Raw genomic sequence first — 23,740 nt, 5'->3', positions numbered from 1 at the left:
CGGCAGGCAGGGGCTGCCTTGGTTGGCTTTGTGCTTTGCGAGGCCTCCAGCCGGCAGCGATGGCGTCGCAGTGGTGGTGCCGAGGCTGCTGCTGGAGCAGGGGGTGCACGGCTCAGGCTGTCGGGGTGCTGTGCTTCCCCTGGCTGCCCGTATTGTGCCAGGCACCAGGAGCTGAGGCCAGGCCACCACCAGCATCTCCCTGAGTGTTGGTGAAGGAGGGCTACCCCGTGGTGTGATGAGGGGGACACATTAGTGTTTGGTCCATGGCTGGGGCTCTGTGACCTGCCCAGTGCCATGCTTGTTGGTGGGTGGGCAGGGGGTGGGCAGCAGAGGCCATCTCAGGTGTGGAGTTTGTTGTGGCAAATTCAAGAAGTCTTTTTTTTTTTCTGATTATTTGGAAACTCTGATTCTATGGTTCTATATAGTGAGTATTAATGGATACTGAATTTCAGTTAATGAGAAGAGAACAAAAGTTTAATCAGTACAGGCATCTCTAGCATTCTTCTTTGATGACAAAAATCAAGACGTTCTTGCTGTCTTGGTTTTTTCAACTGTGTTTTCGGTGGTGGCCGAGGTAAGCAAGCAGTTGATTGACATAACTGACATTTCTCCGACATAAGAGAGTGCATGCTGTGGAATTGGAATATTTCATTATTTACAGGATAAAATTCTGTACTTGGCAATACAGCACTGACTTCAGATGGGAAGGTGCTGACCCGCATCCATCGCCAGCGGCTCACTGACGGTGGGCAGCTGTCGGTGGTCAGTGGGACGTGGGACCGGGTGCTCTGCCTGTGTTCTCCGCCTGGGGTGGGTGTGTGGCAAGCGGGATCATGTGCCAAAGGCCATCAGCAGCGAAGCAGTGTTGTCTTCCTCAGTGCTGCAGTGCTCAGCCCTTAGTGAATTCACTGGGTAAAACTCCCAGTTGCTTCTTTGCTGAAGATTTAAGTGCACAGGAGACCCTTTGGTAGGCAGTGGTTTTTTTTTCATCACGACTGTGGCACCCAGACCCTCAGGCCTGAGCTTCTGGTGCAGAAAGACAGAAGAGGCACCCATGAAGCAGAGAGCTGTGCAGGCATACTCGGATGTACACCAGCCCTGCTCCGATAGCACAGCCAGTGTTTATGTCCAGCCCTTCTCAAAACAATGAGAGCCTTTATGGCCTTACGGGTTTTTATTATAGATGTTTCTGGCGGGTGAGAACACAGCATGCCTTCTGCACTGGCTTCCTCCTGTCTCCCGGGTACTGCTGAATGCCGGGGGCGGGTTTTTATGTGAGCCTTTATATCTGAAGAGCAAACATGTTTCTTTGTTCCCTCCGGTAGCCACTTACTGCAACATGAGGAAAACGTTATTGTTAAAGTATGAATGGCTGAAAAGTGTGGTGTTTTCCTAAGTTTCATGTAATTTACCTAAAAGACAACTACAAAGCTTGTGTCAGAGGCAGGAAGAGAGTCTGGGAGACCTTGTCTGATATATGTTACATTCATAGTTAGAAAGTGAGCCTGCATAAAGGCCCTAGTGGGAAGTTCACTGGAGTCTCATAAATGAGGAAAATTTGAAGAAAGGATGAAGAAAACAGTAAAACAAACTGTGGAGGGAACAGAGAAAGAGCTGAAGAGCTTTGCAGCACTAAGAGACACACCTTCCTCAAATATACCCAGTTGTTGACAAAAGGCATCTCAAAGCAGAACAGGGATGCAGATAGCCCATGGCTGCTTGTAACCAACTACGTCTTGGGTGACAAACTTGTCCATGGTCTTGGCTCCAGCCAACTCTGCAAGCCATTACTGTGAGCAGAGGTTGTGGCGCTTTTAGGGGCAGATGTGCTGAAGTCCTTGAGCTGTACCTGTACTTCCTAGGCTGTCCATCAGGGGCTTTTCAGGGACCTGTCAGACAGCACTTGGTGTCCGCTGTATTATTTTCTATTTAGAAGTTGCAGTTAATGCTGCGCTGGTCTTCCCCAGTGGCTGATCCTCACCCTGTTTTTGGTTCCAGAGTCAACTTTTTAATCCCTGAGGTTTCTTCACACAAGTTGCTACACTCAGACAAGTATTATCTAACTTTGTGTTATTTGTGTAACTTGAAGGGAGATTGATGCAGAAATGGGCTTATTGCAAAGGAACAACTGTGTAATGTGTTAAAGAAATTTGAATAGCTCTTGGAGGCCTGAAACTTTATTGGAAAGTTAATGACTGGTGATTTTTATCCCCCCTTGGAAGCTCTGAAGCTAATGAAAAGTAACATACTTCTAAATTGTTTTCCAGTTCACAAAACTCTTCCTGTCATCACCTTATCCAAGAGCTATGAGCTTCTCAAAGAAGGAGAAGAATTTGAAGTTACATGCACAATCATGGATGTGGATAGTAGTGTAAAAGCTAGTTGGATTTCTCACAAAAGTGGGGTGAGTTCCTTTTTAATTGTATCGTGTATTCCTCGGCACAGTACACAAACTCTCTGTAGACATTCACATGCTTGTCTTGGATACCTGATGCTACATCAGTTTGGATGTGTTGCATTTCCAGAGGTCCCACATTCCACAGACTAGTGAGCAACCAGCAGCAACTGTCCTGTGCCCATGTGGAGGGCTGAGAGGAAAAGCATCTGCATGAGCTTCTCTTCCCAAACAGAAATTAAAGTTAGGCTCTTCAATGTGAAGTTTAGGTGACCTCTGTTGGGCTGCCTAAATACGGAAGCACGGAGTGCCTACACATCACATTGCAATCAATGGGAGCTGCAAATATCAACACATGGACTGCAAATTACATATTCTAGTCGTTATCATTAACAGTAAAATACCTGCTAATTAGCATGGGATTGTGTGTGACAGGAATAGTAGTAAGCATTCACAGGAATGATTAATTCATTTAAATTACATGGTGTGCCTCACTAACTGGGAAAGTTCTGAAAAATGAACCAGAGAACTGGCTTCTGTCTTTAGTGATAGATGAAGTTACTGCCTGGCATCACCAAATTAAATTATTGGCAGGCTAAGTGCTCCAGGAGAGTTCATTATCAGCAGCACAGCTATTCTGCAAACGAGAGGCAGAGAGATCCCCTCCCCTGGTCAGCCAGCGTGCTGCCAGCTCTGCCTTTGAAAGAAGCAGCAGGCACTGGGTTGTTTTTAAGGACGCTTCTTGGTCTTCCGGGTATACTCGGAAATTAATTAAAAGCCCTCTGAAGACCTGTTAGTAACTCCTGCTGTATACGCTCCCATGCTAATTGGCTGGTCTTTTACTGCTAATGTTAGTGACCAGAATACGAAATTCGCAGTCCACGTTTGCATGGAAAAAAGGGCTTCTGTGATGCTGTGATGTTTGGATAAATCACGTCTCCTCAGACAGATAGCGAACGGGAGGCCCGTTCCCTGGAGCTGGGCATGCCATGCTTACCTAATCGGCTGGCTCTGGCAGAGCTGCTTTCGCTAAGTGCTCGCTCTCCAGAAATCCCACCTCGCAGCTCCAAAGGTGTGGAGATCTAAATGACATGAAGGCAGCATGGGAGATGCATATGGGGCTTCTGGTCCTGTGCCAAGGTCAACTGCAAGTCTTTCATCTGAGAACTTAATTTCTTTTCTCATTCCTCTCCCTTTTCTTTGTTACAGTGTGATGAAATCAGGGCTTTCCCTGAAGTTTTTGTGCTTTATCACTTTTCATTTGATGAGTAAAAGCCACAAGGAAAATATTTTTGATCAAATAAGTTTGACCTTTCTGTCCTTTCTGGTAAATAGCAGGGGATGCTATCTTTTAAATATTGACTATCAAATTAAATGTTGTACTGAAATAGAATACATAAAAAGTCATGTTTAAATAGGTGTGGAATTACATTTTGTCCTGAATAGGTGAGAGGAAAAAAACCCAAAATACTTTTTCCTTGTATGACTGAAGTTATCGCCACTTTTGAAAAATTAGGAGACTTGTTACAAGCAAGCATATCCAAAAAACCAGACTTCTATTTGTGATTATTATAGCTCAGGAGGAATCAAAATTACATTGAGAAGATTAAATTTATCTAGAAGCTCTTGAAACCTCCAAGAATGAAATCATTCTACTAGAAAATCATAACAAGTCCAGGTCTACATTTGGATTAATCAATGTAAATTTATCAGTCTTTTCAACCACATAGAGCATTCTCACAGAAACTAAAGTCAACATCTCAAAGCATTTATTTTTTCTATGCATACGTAGGCATAGAATCATGATATACTTAATGCTTTCAAAAGAGAATGAAGTTTCTAGTTGCCTTAAGGTTAATAAATCTAGATTGCTATGGACCAAGAATCAGAGTGGCTTCCAGTGTACGCCTGCTGCCAGCAGGTCACTCTGCAGTATGTCTGCAATCAGGAGATGCTGGGGCCTCAAGGCACAGAGCAACCCAGTTTAAAATGAAGGTCCAGCACCTTAAATTCTCTCTTGTCATTCACTGAGAAGCATTGCAACCATTAAAGAGCAGTGATTTTTAGGCACCACTTGAGTGGCGAACCACACTTCAGAGTTGCAATGGCTTTGTACAATAGCTGCAGCTTCTGAGCATTAGGAAGGTCAAAACCCGGTGGTCATTTTGCATCAAGCCCTACAGCTAGAAGTGTTGTTAGTGCAAATAAAACCTTTGGTTGGTTCCTTACCTTCATCAGCATTAGAAATTCAGCCGGAGTGAGCTGGGTCTGACCTTGACACAAGGCAGTTGACCTTGGCACAGGCACCCTTTTCTTCACATGACTGAAACGTTTGAAGAAATTAAATGTTTAATCTTTGTGGCTTGGGCTGGTCTCTCCCATTGGCACTGTCAGGGCAGGTGAACACACATACATGCACACACATACACACATTCCTGCCTTACAGTGGAGCTTGAGGAGGGGAAAAAAAAAAGGAATAAGGGGAGGGGATAGGGCTTAGGAGAGGACATTATCTCCCAAAGACAGCTGATCACACACTTGTTTTGCATGGAGAGATTCTAGTGACAGGTTTGTCGTGCTGGCTTATTATTCCGGTTTAAAGTTATGAATATTAATATAGCAAAGTTATAATTACTTCTATTTTTAATTTATCTGGGAAAGATGCTGCATACACAGTGTTTTAGATGTTAATTGTTTTTTACCGACAGATTGTTACAAGCAAAAGCAGAAATTTGGGTGATTATGGATACGAAAGGAAATTAACATTGAACATCCGTTCAGTGGGAGTTAATGATTCTGGAGAATTCACATGCCAAGCAGAAAACCCTTTTGGAAAAAACAGTGCCACAGTAACCTTGAAAGCACTAGGTAAATGGTTCTTGTAGAAATCTTAATTTTTTTAAGAGTGGGAGGTAGAAAGTGAGAACACTAGGAAGCCTTCCCTTCCATCTCTCTCCTTTCCCATAAACCTCAGTGAGTAAAGTTGCTTTATTAAAAGATTATTGTTGACTGGTACCATAGGGGATGGCTGAGGAAGTATTGTGGTGTGTATGACCACTTTAATTTCTGTAACCCTTTGCATGGTATTGGAATGTGATATTAGAACAACCATCCAACAGTGTTTCCATCTCTCTGGTTTATCTCATTCTTCCCAGTTTAATTTTAAATTTAGATCAGTCTCAGCAAGTAGTTTACCTTTGCCTGGTACTATCCCTATGCTTAAGTAATTTCACAGTACAAGCTCAAAGCATATCTTTAATATCTACCTTCTAAGCATGGGAAATGTTGCTGACATTGGCATGTCAGTGTTTTTTACATAAAGCTATATATGTACCTCTATTTAAAATAATGCTGTGAGGTATGTGGCAGTATGCATAGACAGCATTAAATTGTTCCAGAGCTCGCCCCCGTGGTAAACACACTATCCATCACTTCCACAGGTTTCGGATTGTGTCCCTTAGCAGTGAGCAAACTCCCTCCCTCCTCTTGTTCGACTTGCTTAGTCTGCTATATATTAGCTTTGTGACACACAGTGCCTTTTGAATTTTAAAGCTGCTGAAACCTGCTAATTTGATAAATTAAGGACAATTAAGGACATATTGATATAGTTAATAAGATCATTCTGAAGAAGCCTGTGTAGTTGGCTACAACTGTTTCAGTTCCTTGCCATTCAAGGATGTAGTAACTGAGGGAAGCATAGCCTTGGATCCTCTTTGCTTTTCAAATCTGTTTTTCTGTTGCACAGTATTCCTGCAACATGACTTGTTTTCCTTTCCCTGGTAACTTAAAGAAAACAGAAGTGTTTGACCTATGCGGGTCAAATCTTCAGCAGAGCAGCAGAGGTTTGAGTGCCCTTAACCTTGCTCCACCATTTGAGGGGGTCGGCTCATAACAGCAGTGATGTCTTCCTCATTTTTTTACAGGAGAGACTAAATTCATGTGTTAAAGAGTGAACCACTGTGAAGTACCAAAGAAAATCTTTTCCCAAAGGGGAGCAATATGAAAGCTTTTATTATAAGAAGAGGGAAGTTCTTCACTACAGAAATTCTTAGGACTACTACGTATGCAAATGTGGCTTTAGAAAGGATTCACTTTAGAAGGTCTTGGGACTAAAAGAAAGCATGACATTATAAAAAGCCGAAAATAAAGTAACAAGTTTGTATTTAGTAAAATGCAGTGTGTATTTAATTTAAAAAGTGAGAGAAAAGCAGGAATCTTTCCTTTTCAAGATACTTTTCTCTCCCCACCCTCTCAAATTTGACTTAAAATAAAATAAACTCTATCTCATGGATGCCTTTCATCATTCATTGTCAAACTGACTATATTTACCTGAACTGTGCCAGGTCCCAGAGTCCTGGGAAGTGGTGTATGGTGTGTACTGGAGAGATCCTGGGATTGTATCAGAACCTAAATTGCTGTGACTTTAATGTTAGCCAAAAGGTTTACAAGAAATAATGACTTATTTTTGGTAAATTTTCCTAATTACTTTTTTTGACAGTTAATTTACCTAACTTTAAACGGTTTCTAGAACATCATTTTGGGGACTGATAGCACAATCATAAGATTTTATTTGCAGGCTCTTGGGTCCGAGTTTGAATCTAGGTTGTATAGAGGATCCTCTGTTTATGTAGAAAATAGAAAAACTCTGTGAAGGAATTAAAAATCTTCAGTTTCCAGATTTAAAACCTTTTTACCTTTTCTAATGATGGAGAGCATTTTAGAGCATACCTGCCTGCTGTGAGTTTACTTCATCCTTTCTTCTCCAAAGCATCTGTCAAGTGCTATGGCAGCTCCATATGCTTTCAACAAGCCCCGCTGGCTCTGGTTTTCCTGAGCTCAGGTGCCCAGCTGGCCACAGCAGTTTGATTACTACGAAGTGGGAAGAAGCAGTGATCTGAGGTTGACTTTTTGTCTAAATTCAGGCACTCTCAGTAAATGTGTTTCCTTGTAATTGCAATCTGCCTGTCAAACTGATAATTCCCGTATGAATTTGTGTAATAGGACTGAAAAATTCATCTTTTCAAAATGAATAATCCTGAAGCTGATGAGTTTATTAATGAAATTAAAACCACTGCAGTAAGGATGCTGCTCCACATGATATTTTGGAACGGAACTGCACAATGATAAATGGTATCTGCCAAATAAGAGATTAAGACCCAGCAGCAGATGAAGAGAAATGCCTTAGTTTAAAACAATTGGTATCCAGGGCTGTGGACTTAGCACATTTTTGTCTAATTACAGTTTTTAATAGCTTCATGTGTAATGTCAGTTTTAATTACACTTTACAAAGAAACCTTAAGTACTCTAGTATATTGTCATAAATGATGAATTTATTTTGCTTTTTTCTTAGTGTTTCTTTCATACCAGACAGTTAGCAACTCTGATTTTTGGAAAAATATAAATACTTGAGTAGAATGAAACATGTGCTTGCATTTTTCCAAACACAAATAGAGGGTATTTATCACCAGAAGATGGAATTTCTTTCAAGGCACTCGAGGCTGCTTTAAGTCCTGTGCCACTTTGCTGTGTGTAGCTAGTGGCCTTGGTTTTGGCAGGTGAGGGTTCAAGTTCTTTGTAGGTAAGGTTTCCTGTTTCACAGCTGAATGTTTGATCACTGATCTTGAAGAAGTCTAAGTGTGGTTAGAGCACTGGCAGTCTTCTAAACGGCCCTGAAATTGTTTTTGTTCTCCTCTTATGGCCATCAGCTAAAGGATTTGTCCGTTTGTTTGCAACAATGAATACCACAATAGATATAAATGCAGGACAAAATGGAAATTTAACAGTTGAATATGAGGCATATCCAAAACCAAAGGAAGAAGTCTGGATGTACATGAACGAAACATTACAGAATTCATCAGACCATTATGTCAAGTTCAAGACTGTGGGCAATAACAGGTAATACGAATGACTGTAAGTGCTATCGGTTTCACTTTGGAACAGTGAAGTAGATAGGGTCTGCTCTGGAAAGAAGAAAACGGAGATGGTGAGAAAATTATGATTATAAAAGATCTTGTAGTACGCATGGCTTACCACGGTAACTGGTGCAGTCTGCTGACCTTGATTTGGAATAGCATTGAGCTAACCACACCATCAGAGAGGACCAGTGTGCCATATACTCATGACTCGCCTACAAGATGCAATTCCTGCCCAATAAGCAAAAATAAGAATTTAAAGTTGTTTGTGTGTGTGGTGACTCCCTCTACCACCACGGCAGAGCCCAATGCTCTGGATAAAAGCTTATGCTTTTATTTCTGCTGTGCACTGTTCCCTCCTGAATCCTGGTCCTCCAAAAATCCAAAAGCACCTAGCAGATGTAGCCTGGGTTGTGTGTGAGTTCCCTCCTCGGGGAGTAAAGGAGCAGGTGGTGGTGTGTGTGTGTGTAGGGTCTGAGCCTGGTGCTGAACTGTCACCCGGGCACACATCCGGGTGTTAGAAGTGGTAAAACCTTTGGGCACTGTAGTGCAAGTGCAGTCATAATGCAAGATAAGAATGTTTGCGTGGTCAGTGTCTGCAGAAGAAGACGGTGTGTTAATAATCACTGTTTAGCTTCCACGTAGCAATTGCCTGTTCACCGCAAGTTGCGAGCATCAGTAATGCTTGATTTTTTTTCTTTACAGTTATACAAGTGATCTTCACCTTACCCGATTAAAAGGAACAGAAGGAGGCATTTACACATTTTTTGTGTCCAATTCTGATGCCAGCTCTTCTGTAACATTTAATGTCTATGTGAAAAGTAAGTAAAGTGAACAGTCTGAAATATTTCATTATCACAGTCATTGTATTTTATACAAAATAATGTATGCACAAGATGTCACAGTGTGGCTCAGTATATGAGAGGCTTTCTGAAGCGAAGCACATGCTGGAAAACTATTTAAATGTCAAGATATAAAAGTGCAGAGTACTTACACAAATCCACCTACTATCCAGCATGACCTTCCATTCTAGTGAAACTATGCTAGATGTTACCAGAAAGCAGCTAGATAGTTTATATAGGAAAAAAACTGTATCACCTGGAAACACAATCTCAAAACCAAACATGTACCATAAAGCTTTGATAATTTCAGGTGGAGCAGGATATGCTGGGATTATAATTTGCATTTTTGGCAGCCAAGTTAAGCTATTAATTGTCTTTAATTCATTTGGGTTGGATGCAGAGTTTGAAATCTTGTCAGGAGAATTATACACTTGTGCCTTTTGGCATCTAAATACTCCTTTATAATGATATAGATCACCATTGTTATAGAGAAATCTGCATAACTTTACAAACGTATGTGCTGTCATCTTCAGGACATGCTTGTTAAAGACCACCATCAGTCTCAGTTCCAAACAGTGTTCTTAGGCAAGACAAAAACTAAAATTCAAAATGAATTCAATGAAACCTTCAGGAAGCCCTGTCTTTCTTAGCAGAGCCATCCTGTTAGAGCATTTCATGCACTCAGCAGACAAATATTGGCAGCTGCTAAAGGCCAGGCTTAAGGAAAATTAAACCAGGAGGGGACTGCAGGCAAACTGGAGAAACTAAGGCGAGGTTGACCGATGCCTTCAAGCCTAGCAGGAGGAACCGTATAGACAGTGAGTGAATATGCTGCAAGTACAGTTCTGTGTTGCTGCTGTGATTTAGCAGCAGTGTGTCCTCCAGTTGTAGGTTTATGCAGAGGAGAGTTGAGACTTCCACAGATGCACAAAATCCTAGATACTAATTTCTGAATTTTTCTCATTTATCACTGAAAGTCAACATTTGTGGTGTTGCTATTAGCAATGCCATAGTTTGGGTCTGGAAATACTACTTGGGCTCCTTTCAGAACATGGCATTTCTTCCTTCGTCTGTGAATGCTGTCATTTGTATTCCTGTGCTTTTTCTGTTTCCTGGTTGTGATTTCTGAGATGAGGGCACCGGCAATCTCGGATGTCCTTTGCCTCCATGGATGAGTGCGGCTTAGAGTCATGAGGGACAATTCTACTGTTTTACAGATTAGTGGAGCAAATTGTTAAGCCAGAATTTAATTTCTGGGAAGGAATGGGAGAAATTGCAGGTTGCCTGTGGAACTGTCAGTTCATATGAGGTTGGATGGTATTTTTTGACTTGCAGCATCATGTCAGATGGAGCAAGGGGCTGTTCATGGTTCTCCCAGGCTCTGCAGGCCGCTTGGGAACAGTCTGGGCATAAGAACTAAAAAAAAAAATAAACACACAGTTTTGTCATCATCAAGCGTCAGTCTCGGTGCAGAGCTCCACGTTGCCGCTTTTGAAGAATGTGCTACTTGATAAAAGCTGAAAACTGCTGTAGATGATGGCTAGGAAACCAGACTAGGAAGAGCATGGTGAAGCAGGATGGCCAAGGCAAGATGAGCATAGAGAGTTTAGTTCTGAAAGGCTCGCCCATGCAACCAGCAGTATTCAAGTGTTATTCCCTCTTGCTTCAGCTACTGGTCTTGCAAGTGGTAAGGTCAGTCTTGGGATACAATGAGGACATTTAACCAGTCTCATAGAGCTCACGTTACCATGCACTGTGGCCCTGGGCAGGCTGCAGCTGTTGTTGGAGCAGATGGATTTGACACACTCGTAAAGTTTCTTTTGGCATTTTGACAAAGCTCCTGCAAATACTTATTGATTTCAAAAAGAGGAGGTAAAATAGGTTGATCCTTCTAGGGGTTTGTTTTTAAGAATAATAAGCTGTTTTCAGTAGCTGGTAAAATGCTTATCATTTAGTTATGAAACAAACTGCATGACAACACGCCATGTTATTTGACATCGCAGAGAAACTGCCAAAGGTGAGTCATGTGTGGGTGGGTCAGATCCTGATCTAATGGTGTGTCTTGACCTGGCACTGTTGTCAGCAGGGATTCACATAAATTGCTGGGATGTAGCTGTGATGTTTACATGTCTGGCTTGGGCAAGTAATCAGCAGAAAGTAATCAAACAGGTAGAACAGGATTCATCATCAGGAGGATGTCTTCACATAAACAAAAATTGATGCTGAGGCATTTGCTGAAAGACTTGAAAAATCCAGTGCAGAAATACACATTTAGCAATTGTATATGCTAATCTAAAACAATACTAAATTACTTAAAAAAAAATAAATGTAGTAATTCATAGTGAATGTGGCATAAAGCAAGTAAGGAAGGAGCTCTGAAATTAGGAGCCAAAAAGAAAATTACAACTTGACAAGCAGTGTGCTGAGCTGAGTTACAGTTAAGAAATCATAGAGCTCTCCAGAGTGGCAAGGTACAGTGCATCTAGTAATTAGTAGAAGAATCTTCCAACTAGTATCTGAATTTAGTGCAAGATAATAACTGGGCTTAATTATAGTCAACAAAATATTATCTGTGCAGTTGGGGCCCATTCTGCAGAGAGAAAACTGGTCACAGTATTATAGATCACGTGAAGCCAAGCTCAGCAGTTTTCCTGTCGTTGGACTACACGGTGAACAAATGAAGGGTCACCATGGTATTATATAAAGATTTGTTCAAGTTCAGAAGATGTAGCTCCAGGAGGAAAGCCCTCTCTTTGAGTGTGATGACAGACAATACCTATTAAGTGTTACTTCTTAGACACTTACTTCATTAACAATGAAGAAAAAGAAATCGATGATAGAAAGAAATTAAATGTATAACAATATTATACAGAGCATCGAATTAAAATAGGAGTGACCTCTTTTCAGTCATCTTAGATTCAGAATCAACATTAATAAGAGGTGAAAAACAGTTAATAGTCTTAGTGAAATCAGAAGTTTAAGACATCTAATGACTGATTATGGAAGGCAATATGCATATATGCTGAGCAATGTAATATGTAAAGGGTTAAAGCCAAAACAGTAAGCAAAGTCTAGTCATTAAGAGCCTGTCTGATACCAGGGGTAATTAGGCAGTGCAAGTCATAAAGTCTAACACAGTAAAATCTCTTTTGAAAAGATGTTTGGTGATAGCTTGGCATTGTTTTGTGAAAGCCAGTCCATCTTTGCCCCAGTGTCCCCTGGAGCACCTAAGCTGGCAAAGGGCACAGCCCAGGGTGCAGCAGTAGCCTCAGTCCCCTTGCAGTACTGGCTGTGGGGGGCTCCTCACTGCCGCAAGTCTCAGAGCCGGGGAGGCTTGGGAGCACTCTGTGATGGTGGGGAGAGGCTGATCACACGGATGGCCACATCAAAGCACTTCACCAGCAAAGCACTTCACCAGGCGAGTCACAGGTAGTGATGCTCTCAGGTAAGCTGCTCCCCGTGGCACCGGGGCTGGACCACCCTGCTGGCGGCACGAGCCCTGCACCGCCTCTTGTCTCCCTCTGCTGCTGCAGGATGAGTCCATGTGAACTGGTGTAGAGAGGCTTTTATTGCACTAAGTTTTTACAGTGAAAAAGCCTGACTGATGTGGGCATTTTTGTTTCCCTCACTCAAAGTCAGAAGATGGTAGATACTGCCCAACACTGACACAATATTTTTTTCTGGGGCTTAATGTTCACATTCCTCTTATATTTGACTTTTCATTTATCTAATTTCTTGAGTTGCGTTGCTTTGTAACATTGCTTGAAACATAGCATATACCTAAACAAATTGCATATAGGTGGTAGATTAGCTAATTACAATTTCACAGTCCGACCATTTTGATAGAGTTCTGTGTATTCCATGAGCACTGAGGCTGGGTGAGGTGCTGTGTTCTCTCAAAAAGTTCCTCACCGAATGGGTAATGCTGAAAATCCATCTCAGCATCTTACAATGTTTGGTTCTTGGTGGCTTGTATAAAACACAACATGCTGATTTAGAAATGAAAGAACATTCGGTTCCTGTAACATGAGTCAGGAGGAGATGCTATGTGATTGAGAATATACATGTGCTTTATTGCCTCTAATTTAATCAGCAAGTAGATTATTCATTAAAAGCTAATGCTGTGCAGTCTTTGTATGTGGATTTTATTTGAATAAATCTGCCTTTTCCCACTGTAGTCTATACAGCTTCACTACTTTCTAGAATATTAGAAGTTCGTCTTACAATTCTGTAAAGTTGTATTAACTGATAATAAAGTCTTAACTTGTACCTGTCAGGTGAGCAGCCTCATTGCAATAAGTCTGTTTTTTCCATAAATTTCTTCTTGGATGGTTTTGCAAGGAAGCTAAGGCAGTTATGGGAAATAAGGCCTCTAATTCAAGTTTCACCAAGAAAAACATCTTGCTGTGTTGGTGGCATCCTTGGTTGAAGCCTGTGACATTGGACTAGTAACGGTAAAGTCAGTCTCATCATGCCGGTTACCAGCCATACTTGAAGCAGCAGCTCCTGAACTGCCTGCAGGACTAGCTCTGGTGCAGGATGTGGCAGAAGGTGTTGGCTGACTGGATTGCTTTCTGAACTACCCGAGCCATCATGAATTATCGTTTGGAAAGCTTGTACGTTCAGCTGAATATTAGCTTCCTGTACGTGCAGTGTTTCTGAGAGTCAGGCAGTTGGGCATTTCGGTAGCAGTATCTTGGAGGGACCTACGTCCTCTGTGGGAAGGAGGAGGTCTGCACTGGCTGCCTTGCACTGTAGTTCCTTTTCTGGCTGCGGTGGTAGTATTTAATACATGACAGATGTAAGAGAGATGTGGTTTGACAGATTCGGTATGCTTATAACTGTGAAGGAACCGTCCTTGAAGGCAGGTAAAGTCGTGCTTGTGCAGGAACAGGAACTGCACTGTTGTTTCAAGTGCACATTTTGGGTTGTTTAAGCTCTGGGCTTTGCTGGTTTAGGATATTTCATGGAACCGAATACTCAGTGGAGGTAGGGTATTCTTCTGAAATTCTGCCCAAGCATTCAGTGTAAGAACTGGTATTTTCACAAGATGGTCAGTGCTTGCAGGGCACCAATTCAGACCCAGACACCCCTGAACATGCAAAGCTCTGTTCAGCTGAGTAATTCCACAGACGATGATGCACACAGGTTGCTGGGGTGAGCAGCAAATAGCAATGCAAATTCTGTGTTCCCCTAACGTGACTCATTTTTGTTTATTGCAGCAAAACCGGAGATTCTAACTCTGGATATACTTAGCAATGGTGTTCTCCAGTGTGTAGCAGCTGGATTCCCAGCCCCTACCATATACTGGTATTTTTGCCCAGGAACTGAGCAGAGGTGAGTTAAGTAAACCAGGGTCTCCAAAGGTTAGTCTAGATGCAACACACCCAATTAAATTAAGAACATAAAATGACTCAGTAACAGTCTCAGTTTTTTTTTTTTTAATGGTTAAAAAAAATTTGAACATTTTTAAAAAATGTTCAAACGTTGCATCACTGTTTTAATCATTTTTGGCATTGCATTATTTGCAGTGGTTTGAGAGAAGGCAGGGATATGATTCATTATTTTGCTTTGCATTCTGTCTTTGAGTGGGGAATAAGCAATATTTTCTGCTGTGGAAAAGTAAAAGGCAAACTTTCTCTCTGCTGCAAGCTAGCTGAGGTTCCTGTTAGTTTGGCCCCAAATGATACACATTCTGCATGCAGTTTCACAGAATGACAATTGCAAAGTCACTTGTGAATATGGCTGTTACCTTTTGTTTTATTGCCTAGTGATATAATTTTTCAAGACATAAAGTAATTAGATTTCTATTCACATGAAGCATATGATAAGTAAACAAGGCTGGAGTTATTATGAATAAAACCTGATGTTTAGTTACCACATTTCTAAAAAGACTGCGTGTTTCACTGTGAAGTGAGCATTTGTGAAGCATGTTTTAAGGTTTTGTTTGACTTCCACCATGGTTGTAAATCTCATACTAGCAAGTCATGAGTCTATATAATTTGTTTTATGCCTAAAATAATTGTTATTGCCTCATTTTTTTAAAATAGTACCTTTTTTAATCTTAACTGTGTGCTCATGTAGTAAATATTTGACATATGAAGGAGAGGCAGCATCCTGAGATAACAGAACGGCCTGGTTTTTGGCTGCATGTAATCTTGATGGTGGTGTATGTACATCATGGATTTTTATTTTTTTTTGTGCTGTAATAAAATGATGCTTGGGAAAGTTTTCCAGAGAGGTAATAGACCACAGTTGCTCAAATCTGAAGCTGGAGATGCAGGTGGAATGGTACAAAAACTGCAGTGGACTTACAGACCTGTAGGTGTATCTAGCCAAAAGCAAACACAAAGACCTCATGTGTCCAGCTGGGTCAGGCTTGGTGTAAATGTACGTATCCATTCCACCCACTATGTAGAAGACAAGGAGACATTGTGAGTAGGCTAAGTTTTGAGGATAAGATCTTCAGCTGAACCCCGTTGTAGAGCAGTGTCGTTCAGTTATCTGGTGGTCTGGCAGTGCCTATCTGCCTCAACAGCAGGACCTGTCATCCATTCCAGGAGCATTCATTGGCAGAGGTAGCAGTCATTGGCAGGTAACTGTCAGTATTGTTTCTCCCAGGTGTTTTGATTCACCGACAATATCCCCCATGGATGTCAAAATCAGTTACACAAATTCATCAGTGCCGTCATTTGAGCGAATCCTGGTTGAAAGCACCATTAACGCCAGTATGTTCAGGAGCACTGGCACAGTGTGCTGCGAGGCCTCCAGCAATGGGGACAGGACCTCTGCTTTCTTCAACTTTGCTATTAAAGGTAATGGCTGGAGCGAGTGAGACCATAAAACGTGGGTGCCGTTCAGCTCTCTCTAAGAGGATTTTAAATGGTTTACCATTGCCATAAGAAAGTTTATGGTACTGTGGTTGGGTTGAGTGTATGATAACGTATTATGCTGTGTGTTCTGCCTGTCAAAGCATTGCTTTAATTTTTCAATGAATATTGTGGTGTTGTCTTTTTACGGCTACAGATCTGCAGCGTAGTAAGTAGCTGGTTTTCTTCTGTCTGTGCAGCACAGGGACAAACCACCTGCAGTATTACACTGGCTTTCCCTCTCTCTCACTTTTCTTTTCCTGTCATTGTCCTTTTTAACTATTTAGGCCATCACTTTTTTTTTTTAAGGAAATACTGCATTTTTTTTGTTTTGTGGGTTTTTTTTTTTTTTTTTTTTTTTTTTTTTTTTTTTTTTTACAATGTCTGAGGAAAAATGCGGTCCTGAACTTGCCTGGAGCCTAAAGTCCCTCCTGTTGTAAACAAAGTAACGACAACATACTGCAAAAGTGCTTATGAGTTTTGTAGAAGTATTTGTGGGTTGGGGGGGGGGGGGGGGCGGGGAACACTAGAACATAGATGGCTTGAAATGTGTTTGTAAATCTGTGCTCTTCTCTGCAAAATCAAATGTTCTGCTGCTTCCTTTTTTCTGTTACACCCAGATATAAACAAATAAGCCAGATTTGGGGCAGATGGGTTTTATTGGAGTGGTATTCCTTTGCTACTCGGCACAACCTCTACTTGTAAAGACTGTGCTGTAGAGATCAACCTTGGGGGGGAAAAATAGAAGAAATTAGGACTTCAGAACAAAGGTTCTTTAACCTAACTGAGATCATGCAAACCCCTTGCATTAATTGATCTCGGTGTCATGCCTCCTGAACTGCTGAAGCTGAGACTCCCAAGGCAACAAAGTGGATGGCTTCTGTGCCAGCTCTGTCCCCCACAGCTTGTTCAGGAAAACCATTCTAATACTTGGAGCACATCTGGGAAAGTCAAAACCCCAAACTGTTTTTCACAAGGAAGGACCAAGGAAAAGTTTTCACCTGCATCTTTTTAAGATAGTTTTTCTTGTTCAGTATTTAAGCAGAATTTTCTCTGCTTCTTTCCAGAACAAATCCGTACCCATACCCTTTTCACCCCTTTACTAATTGCGTTTGGAGCTGCTGCAGGACTGATGTGCATCATAGTCATGATCGTGGTGTACATATACTTACAGGTAAAATCAGAAGCCCTTCTGCCTGAGTTAGGAAAGTGTGTGAACTGCCTGTGGAGCCTTCAGTAGTGACAGCTGTTCTCTTTTCTTTTCTTTTTTTTTTTTTTTTCCAGAAACCCAAATACGAAGTTCAGTGGAAAGTTGTTGAAGAAATAAATGGAAACAACTATGTTTACATAGACCCAACACAACTTCCTTATGATCACAAATGGGAATTTCCTAGAAACCGGTTGAGTTTTGGTTAGTTTTAGATTTATTTAACTTCATCTACAAGATGAAACCTCTAGGTCTCATATGAGACTTTGGTCAAACACAGGAGGGTTTTGTCAAAAAGACTTTAATAATGCAAACAGTGATAATTGTTCATACTTACCTTGGGACAAAAAGCAAGCAGGCATATCTGCAATAGCTTCCTTGATATCATAAAACAAAATGTTGAACCCTTCAGGAAGAAGTGCTCCAAGTCATTACAGAGTATTTTGGTTTGCTTTATTAGGTAAAACCCTTGGTGCTGGAGCTTTTGGAAAAGTTGTTGAAGCCACTGCTTATGGTCTATTTAAATCTGATGCTGCAATGACAGTAGCAGTAAAGATGTTGAAAAGTAAGTTGCTGTAATATACTGAACAATTTTTTCTCACTTCTGGTTGGTGTGTTACATATTGAACTTTGTGCTTTGCCTTGCAGCGAGTGCCCATTTAACGGAAAGAGAAGCCTTGATGTCAGAGCTTAAAGTGCTGAGTTACCTTGGAAACCACATTAATATCGTGAATCTGCTTGGAGCTTGCACTATTGGAGGTGGGGTTATCAACAGATTATTGATTATTTCTGTTCCTTTTTTATTGCTAGAAGGAGGAACCTTAAGAAGAGTGCTGTGCTGCTAAGTGTAGAAATCTTAAATACGTTACTTGTGTAGGCAGGTTGCAGATCATTGTCACTATCACCTGGGAATTACTGAATTTAGATTTTAGGCTCACCCTAAAAGCAAGTAATGAGACCACTCTATCTGCAGCTGAACAGGAAGGTTGCTGTTGTTCTCTTTCATGTGAGCCATTGTGCCCTTGCTTCATGAGAGATGACAAAATACATGCCATAAGTTTTTTCCTCCACCACGCTGTTTCTCATGAATGAGAAAAGATAAGTGAACTGGTTCCTTGTTGGTATCCAAGGTGGAAGTCAACAGGCCTGTCTTGTATAGTCTTCCAACCTTCTGTTTAAACTGTAAATGTGTCTGTTTAGGCACCACTGAAGTTACACGTTCTAAGCAGCAGAAAGTTGAGAAAAAGAATTTTCCAAATAAACTATTGCACAACCCAAATGTTTCACATTTTAGTATTTCTAAGTTTGATTTCGTACATAGTTAAGAGTTACAAAACAGCTGAATTGTCAATTATGAGTGATACAGTCCTGTATTTTTAATTTATGTTCATTTTAATGTGAAAAATGGTGTTGCTTCTTACACAAATATTTGCTCTTCCAGTTTTTGCCTCATTTGTCAAAGAAAAGGAGCTGTAAAAACTCATAGTTTTAGACAGAGGCAAACCATTTCTTACTTTCACATTAAATGATTTAAAAATAAAATGAAACAGTTTTGTTTAAGCAGTCAACAAAGCAGACTTACTGGCCTGAGTGCATGTCTGTCTCAGCTGAAAAAATGTGGCATCTGTAAGAAAATCCCACCACAAACACAACTTTTGCTATTACAAAAGCTGTAATTTTTAACTGCAGAAAAATGGAAATAAACTAGTGAGGTTAGAAATGGTGGTAATGAATAACCTTACAGATGAAATAACACACAGTGCAATTACATATTCAAGGGCCATAGCTGGAGTCATTCACTCAGAAAACATATATTTGATATATAAACCTCCGTGCTGGAGATGACTTGATTCTCCTTTCCGATTTCATTTTAATATTCTAAGACCTTGTGCAATGTAGTTTTCTGTCGGAGCGGGCTGTTCTGTTTGAATGATTTTTCCTATTATACTGCAGAATATAACACACTACATCATTTCCAAAACATTACTGAAGGAGTGTGAAGCTCTACTGTAAACAGAAGTGAATCAAAAGGATTAATGTTGGAAGCTTGAATTACTCTAACGTTTGGAACAAATTAACTTCCTCAGGAAGTGAGCAAAATCAAACAGATGTGTCTGGCCAGAAACATTATCACATGGCAAAAGAGAAAAAGACTTATTTGTTTAATTTTTGTACAATGCAATGCTATTGAGGGGACCGGGAAATTAATTGGGAGCAACGCTGCTTTAGCTGGACCATAGTTGCTGTTCTGTGAAAGGGAAGATGCTGGGTTACTTTTCTATAACTTTTCAAGTCTAAACAGTGGTAAGCAGTGTGATTTTTTTAATAGACCAGCCTGTGTGCTTGGCTGAATGCTATCTCTGTGTAGTTTTCTGCTTTAAAAACAATACTCACCTGCTTTCTAAACTTCACGTACATCTACAGGTCCCACTCTGGTCATTACAGAATATTGCTGCTATGGTGATCTTTTAAATTTTCTAAGACGGAAACGTGATTCCTTTATTTGTCCAAAACATGAAGAACATGCAGAAACAGCAGTTTATGAGAACCTTTTGCATCAGGCAGAGCCTGCAGCGTAAGTATGACCTGCTGTAATGTACTTACGTTTTTAGAAGATTGGGAAGGAGGAGATATCGAAGTTTATTAGGGGTAAGAGATGTGGAGAAACCTTTCAGGCAGCAGGTTTTGAAAATTCTTTGCTGTGCAAGGAAACAATTTAATTAAAGAGATGATTTGTACAGTGGGTGGTTTATTGAACAGAGCACAATTTATTGTATATGGTCTCTGTTTTACTCTTTTTATCAAATTTCCTTTAGTTAGTTCATGCAACTCCTTGGCTTCAGTCTTCCTGAGTATTTGTGTTTATCGTTCCTGTTAAACATTGGCAGTGCTGATTTAGCAGCTTGAATGACAATTCCCCCAATGTCAGGGGGTTAGTACTGTTGAGCTTTCCTAAGTTCCTGCTTTCAGAAATGAGTTCTTAGAAAATCAAACCAGAGCCTTACAGTATGAGGCAAACTCCCACCGTTAGCTCGCTGGATTTTGTGATATGACCCCGTGTCACGATTCTGAGATTGCTCTTGTACTTTAACTTTTTTCATCTGTATATTTTTAACCACTCTCCTTTAGGTACCAGCCCACCAGTGTACTTTCCGAGTACATTTCCAAGCAGATTTCCTGCTCACTCCTTCTCTCTGCAAAGTATAACTTACCAAAACCTAGGGGCTGTTACAATACCTGTCCATTTTTATTTTTAGTCTGTTTATTGCCCCGGTGGGCCCATTACTCTATGTTGGCAGGCACAAAAGGACCAGACAGACCCTTAGGAGGTGGTAATGTCCTTTGTCTCTCTGGGACATAGCACTGGTGAAGCTGTTTGTGCTGTGGTAATATATGGATAACTGGTGATGCCCCAGGGAGGCTGGGAGCACTGAGGTGATGAACACAAGGCTGTGATTTGACGTTGGAGGTGTGCCCTCTTCTCAGTGAAGGAATCTCACTGTCTGAGCACATTTAGTAAATAGAGGTATTCACAGCAGAGTATTTACCATATTCTTGTGTTAGTATATACTGTAAAGCTGCAGCTGCTAAATGCGTCAGATGTGGGTTTGGTGATGACTAAAGCTATTGGTGATCTCATTACTCCTTGCCATGTTAGCTCTGTGGCAGCATTTATTGTTCATAAACTAAACATAGTTCAGGCTAAGGAAGAGCTGTGTATATGAATTCTAATGGCAATGAAGTGAAAAATGCCAAAGTACATCCATCATTTCTAAAGGTGCCTAACTGTGTATTTATAAACCATATAGTATGAAAATCTGTACGTTTGAATTCTATATAGCAGTAAGAAAACTTAAAAAATGTACCAGATGGCTGTCCCAAACCTCAGCTGATTCTTCCAAATACAAACAAATCCCCTATGGAACTTGGGATTCTCTGAATGTAACGTTTCTTACCATTTGTCTTCTGCATTTCAATTGCTACTTGAGTTGCTGAAATATTCTGGTTGAAGTTGCCCTAAACAGAAGAAGGAAGCACTAGCAGATCCTGTGAAACATCTGGATGTTAAATTATAGAGAGTGAAGTCTGTATAAACAATATACATGTGAAAGGTTTTGTTTGCCACATGAGCCAGACTCCAGACTTTGAGGTGTATCGTTAGCTGTACTGACAATCTTTCTCTTTCTGTACAGGCCTTTCCTCATATTTTTTTACACACTTTTGAGTTTCCAATCTGCTGATAATTTGTAAAGCATGTTCAGAAGGTGGGTGTAACCTTGGCTTTTTTTGAGACCTTTTTCACTAAACTATGTTTCATTTCATCTGCTGCCTCTGCAGTGATGTTGCCAATGAGTATATGGACATGAAACCGGGAGTGTCATATGCAGTCCCACCAAAAGCTGATAAAAAACGACCAGTGAAGCCTGGTGAGTACAGTGACAAGGAATTCTGTTTGCTGGTGGGAGTGCAGAGAGAGCAACTTCGTGGATTTTTTCAGTTTTATCATACTTTTCTCTCATGGACGTGGACAGTTAAAAGTCATTAATTGATATGAGAAGGCTTGAGAAAGAACAACATGCTAAATTACAGTGTCTTGGATTTCTCCACACTTAAATGGAGTGTCAGGATTATTTTTTGCTTTTTTGTGATGGGCTATTTAGATGACTCTAGTCTGGTACTTACTCAGATCACTGTTTCGGTTTAACATTAAGACAACTCTGTTTCTAAATGATTACTCTTGCTCCACTCAAAAGCTGTTGTTGTTTACATTGCGTAGGATCTTATACTGATCAGGATGTTGCCCTTTCCATGTCAGAAGATGATGAACTTGCTCTAGATGTTGAAGATCTACTAAGCTTTTCTTACCAGGTGGCAAAGGGCATGAGCTTCCTTGCCTCCAAAAATGTAAGTTAAGAATTTTTCAGAGCTGGACAGAATCAAGTAGATTTCAGTTTTCCTTTAGCATCATTTTCAGTATTTTACTGTTTAAATGCTGGCTATTTCTCTGTTCTTTTCAACAAGCGCTGCAAACTGATGTGCTCTTTCTTGTACCTGAAGCTTTTGTTAATGTTGGAGTTCTGTACTGTGCTCATTGGCCAAAAGTGGTGGTTTATATCCCATAGAACAGAATATAGGGTGCACAGTAGTCAATGTGAAGCGGCGCTATTGCATATCCGCAATTCAGGCTAGTAGAGTCAGTGGCCTTCCAAAAGAACAGAAACTAGTCTCATAAATGTCAAGAGAAGAGACAGAGGAGAGGAATTCCAGCGAAGTAGGTTTGCTGCACCCTGAAGCTCCACTGATTAATAGTGTCATGTGTTGGGAGACAGCTGGTGCTGCTGAACCCTGCCTAGCTTGGGTGGTGCCTCTTATGGGTTTGATCTTCAGCCTGACCTGTGTTTCCTGGAGCACACAGGTAATTTTTCATGAGAACTCCTGATGGCTTTGGAGGCAGTGAAACCCACAGGAAACCTGAGAAACTACTTCTTGACTCTTTGGTATATGGAAATTAAATGGTATTCAGGAAAGAACTGGAAACCCAATGTGTGGATACCTTCAAAAACAGTTAAATCTCAAGAGTTTAAGGTTTATTCTCTGTGACACTGATGAAGAGTTTACAAACTAAAGAACAGTATGAAGACAGCTGCAAAGTTATCTCTTTGCATGTTTTAAACCATGCTGCACTTGCTACTTCTCTCATGCAGAATACTGCCTTTAAACGGGAGCTATCACATTGTGTGCCTTTTTTTTTTTTGTAGTGTGGCTTAATGCACAGGGTATGTCTTGGTTTTTGATTTTCTGGAAAGATAGAGTCAGCCTAGAGACCCACAAAGAATCTTCACTGGCTACTCTGAGCATAATAGACATTTCTTTGGGTTTCATAGGAGAGGTATTACATAACAGAAAGGGATTATAAAGAACACAAGTCTTAAGTACAGCATAGTTATGATCTTCCTTCCTATGGTTATTCTTACATTTTATTGGAAAAATGCCATTTAAAATGCAAATGTAACTATTATAGACACAGGATAGTACCGGTGCACCTTGGATAAAGTGCAAAACTAAAATTAAACAGTTTAAGAAAAATAAGGTAATCCTGGGATCCTGTTTTAGTGGGAAATGCAGCTCTAATTCTGCTCCAAAGGATGTCCACATTAAAACTTGCTTTTATACTTGTTCTTCCCTTGCTGTTCCTCCTTCCAAACAGTCTAGTTTATTTTTCATCTATCAACAGCTCCAAAGCAGGCCTGACAGCCTTGTATTACAGATTTTAGTGGTTTTCACCAGGCTCCTGCATCTTTCACTATTCAGGACATCCAGTCCTTAGCACACATATTCTTTATTTCTTCTTCTTATCCTATAGAATAGTCCCAGGATTCACTATACATCATTCCTGGTAACAGTTTTCTTTATAGTCTTTCCATTGATACAGACAGACACTGTGGCATTGAGTAGCAAAGGCAATGATGAATGCAATACCACCTCATAGTGAGGTTAGGAAGTAATACGTAGTA

The 23,740-nt window shown here is 40.7% G+C and overlaps 1 protein-coding gene across 2 annotated transcripts in view; it reads left to right on the top strand.

Annotated features, from left to right (window-relative positions):
- KIT (KIT proto-oncogene, receptor tyrosine kinase) overlaps positions 1 to 23,740 on the top strand; it is a 60,452-nt gene that overhangs the window by 26,905 nt on the left and 9,807 nt on the right. For both annotated transcript variants that reach the window (XM_037382976.1, XM_037382966.1), the window contains exons 4-16: positions 2,268 to 2,404; positions 5,104 to 5,263; positions 8,101 to 8,290; positions 9,013 to 9,128; positions 14,372 to 14,486; positions 15,771 to 15,964; positions 17,086 to 17,192; positions 17,303 to 17,429; positions 17,686 to 17,790; positions 17,874 to 17,984; positions 19,650 to 19,800; positions 21,564 to 21,652; positions 22,003 to 22,130. In XM_037382976.1, the coding sequence (XP_037238873.1) occupies positions 2,268 to 2,404; positions 5,104 to 5,263; positions 8,101 to 8,290; positions 9,013 to 9,128; positions 14,372 to 14,486; positions 15,771 to 15,964; positions 17,086 to 17,192; positions 17,303 to 17,429; positions 17,686 to 17,790; positions 17,874 to 17,984; positions 19,650 to 19,800; positions 21,564 to 21,652; positions 22,003 to 22,130 (1,730 nt within the window). The remainder of the gene's footprint in view (positions 1 to 2,267; positions 2,405 to 5,103; positions 5,264 to 8,100; positions 8,291 to 9,012; positions 9,129 to 14,371; positions 14,487 to 15,770; positions 15,965 to 17,085; positions 17,193 to 17,302; positions 17,430 to 17,685; positions 17,791 to 17,873; positions 17,985 to 19,649; positions 19,801 to 21,563; positions 21,653 to 22,002; positions 22,131 to 23,740) is intronic.

The sequence above is a fragment of the Falco rusticolus genome, chromosome 1 (genome assembly GCF_015220075.1).
Source record: "Falco rusticolus isolate bFalRus1 chromosome 1, bFalRus1.pri, whole genome shotgun sequence".
Classification (NCBI taxonomy): domain Eukaryota; kingdom Metazoa; phylum Chordata; class Aves; order Falconiformes; family Falconidae; genus Falco; species Falco rusticolus.
Note: the sequence above shows the minus strand (reverse complement) of the source record. Positions and strands in the feature narration are given on the sequence as shown.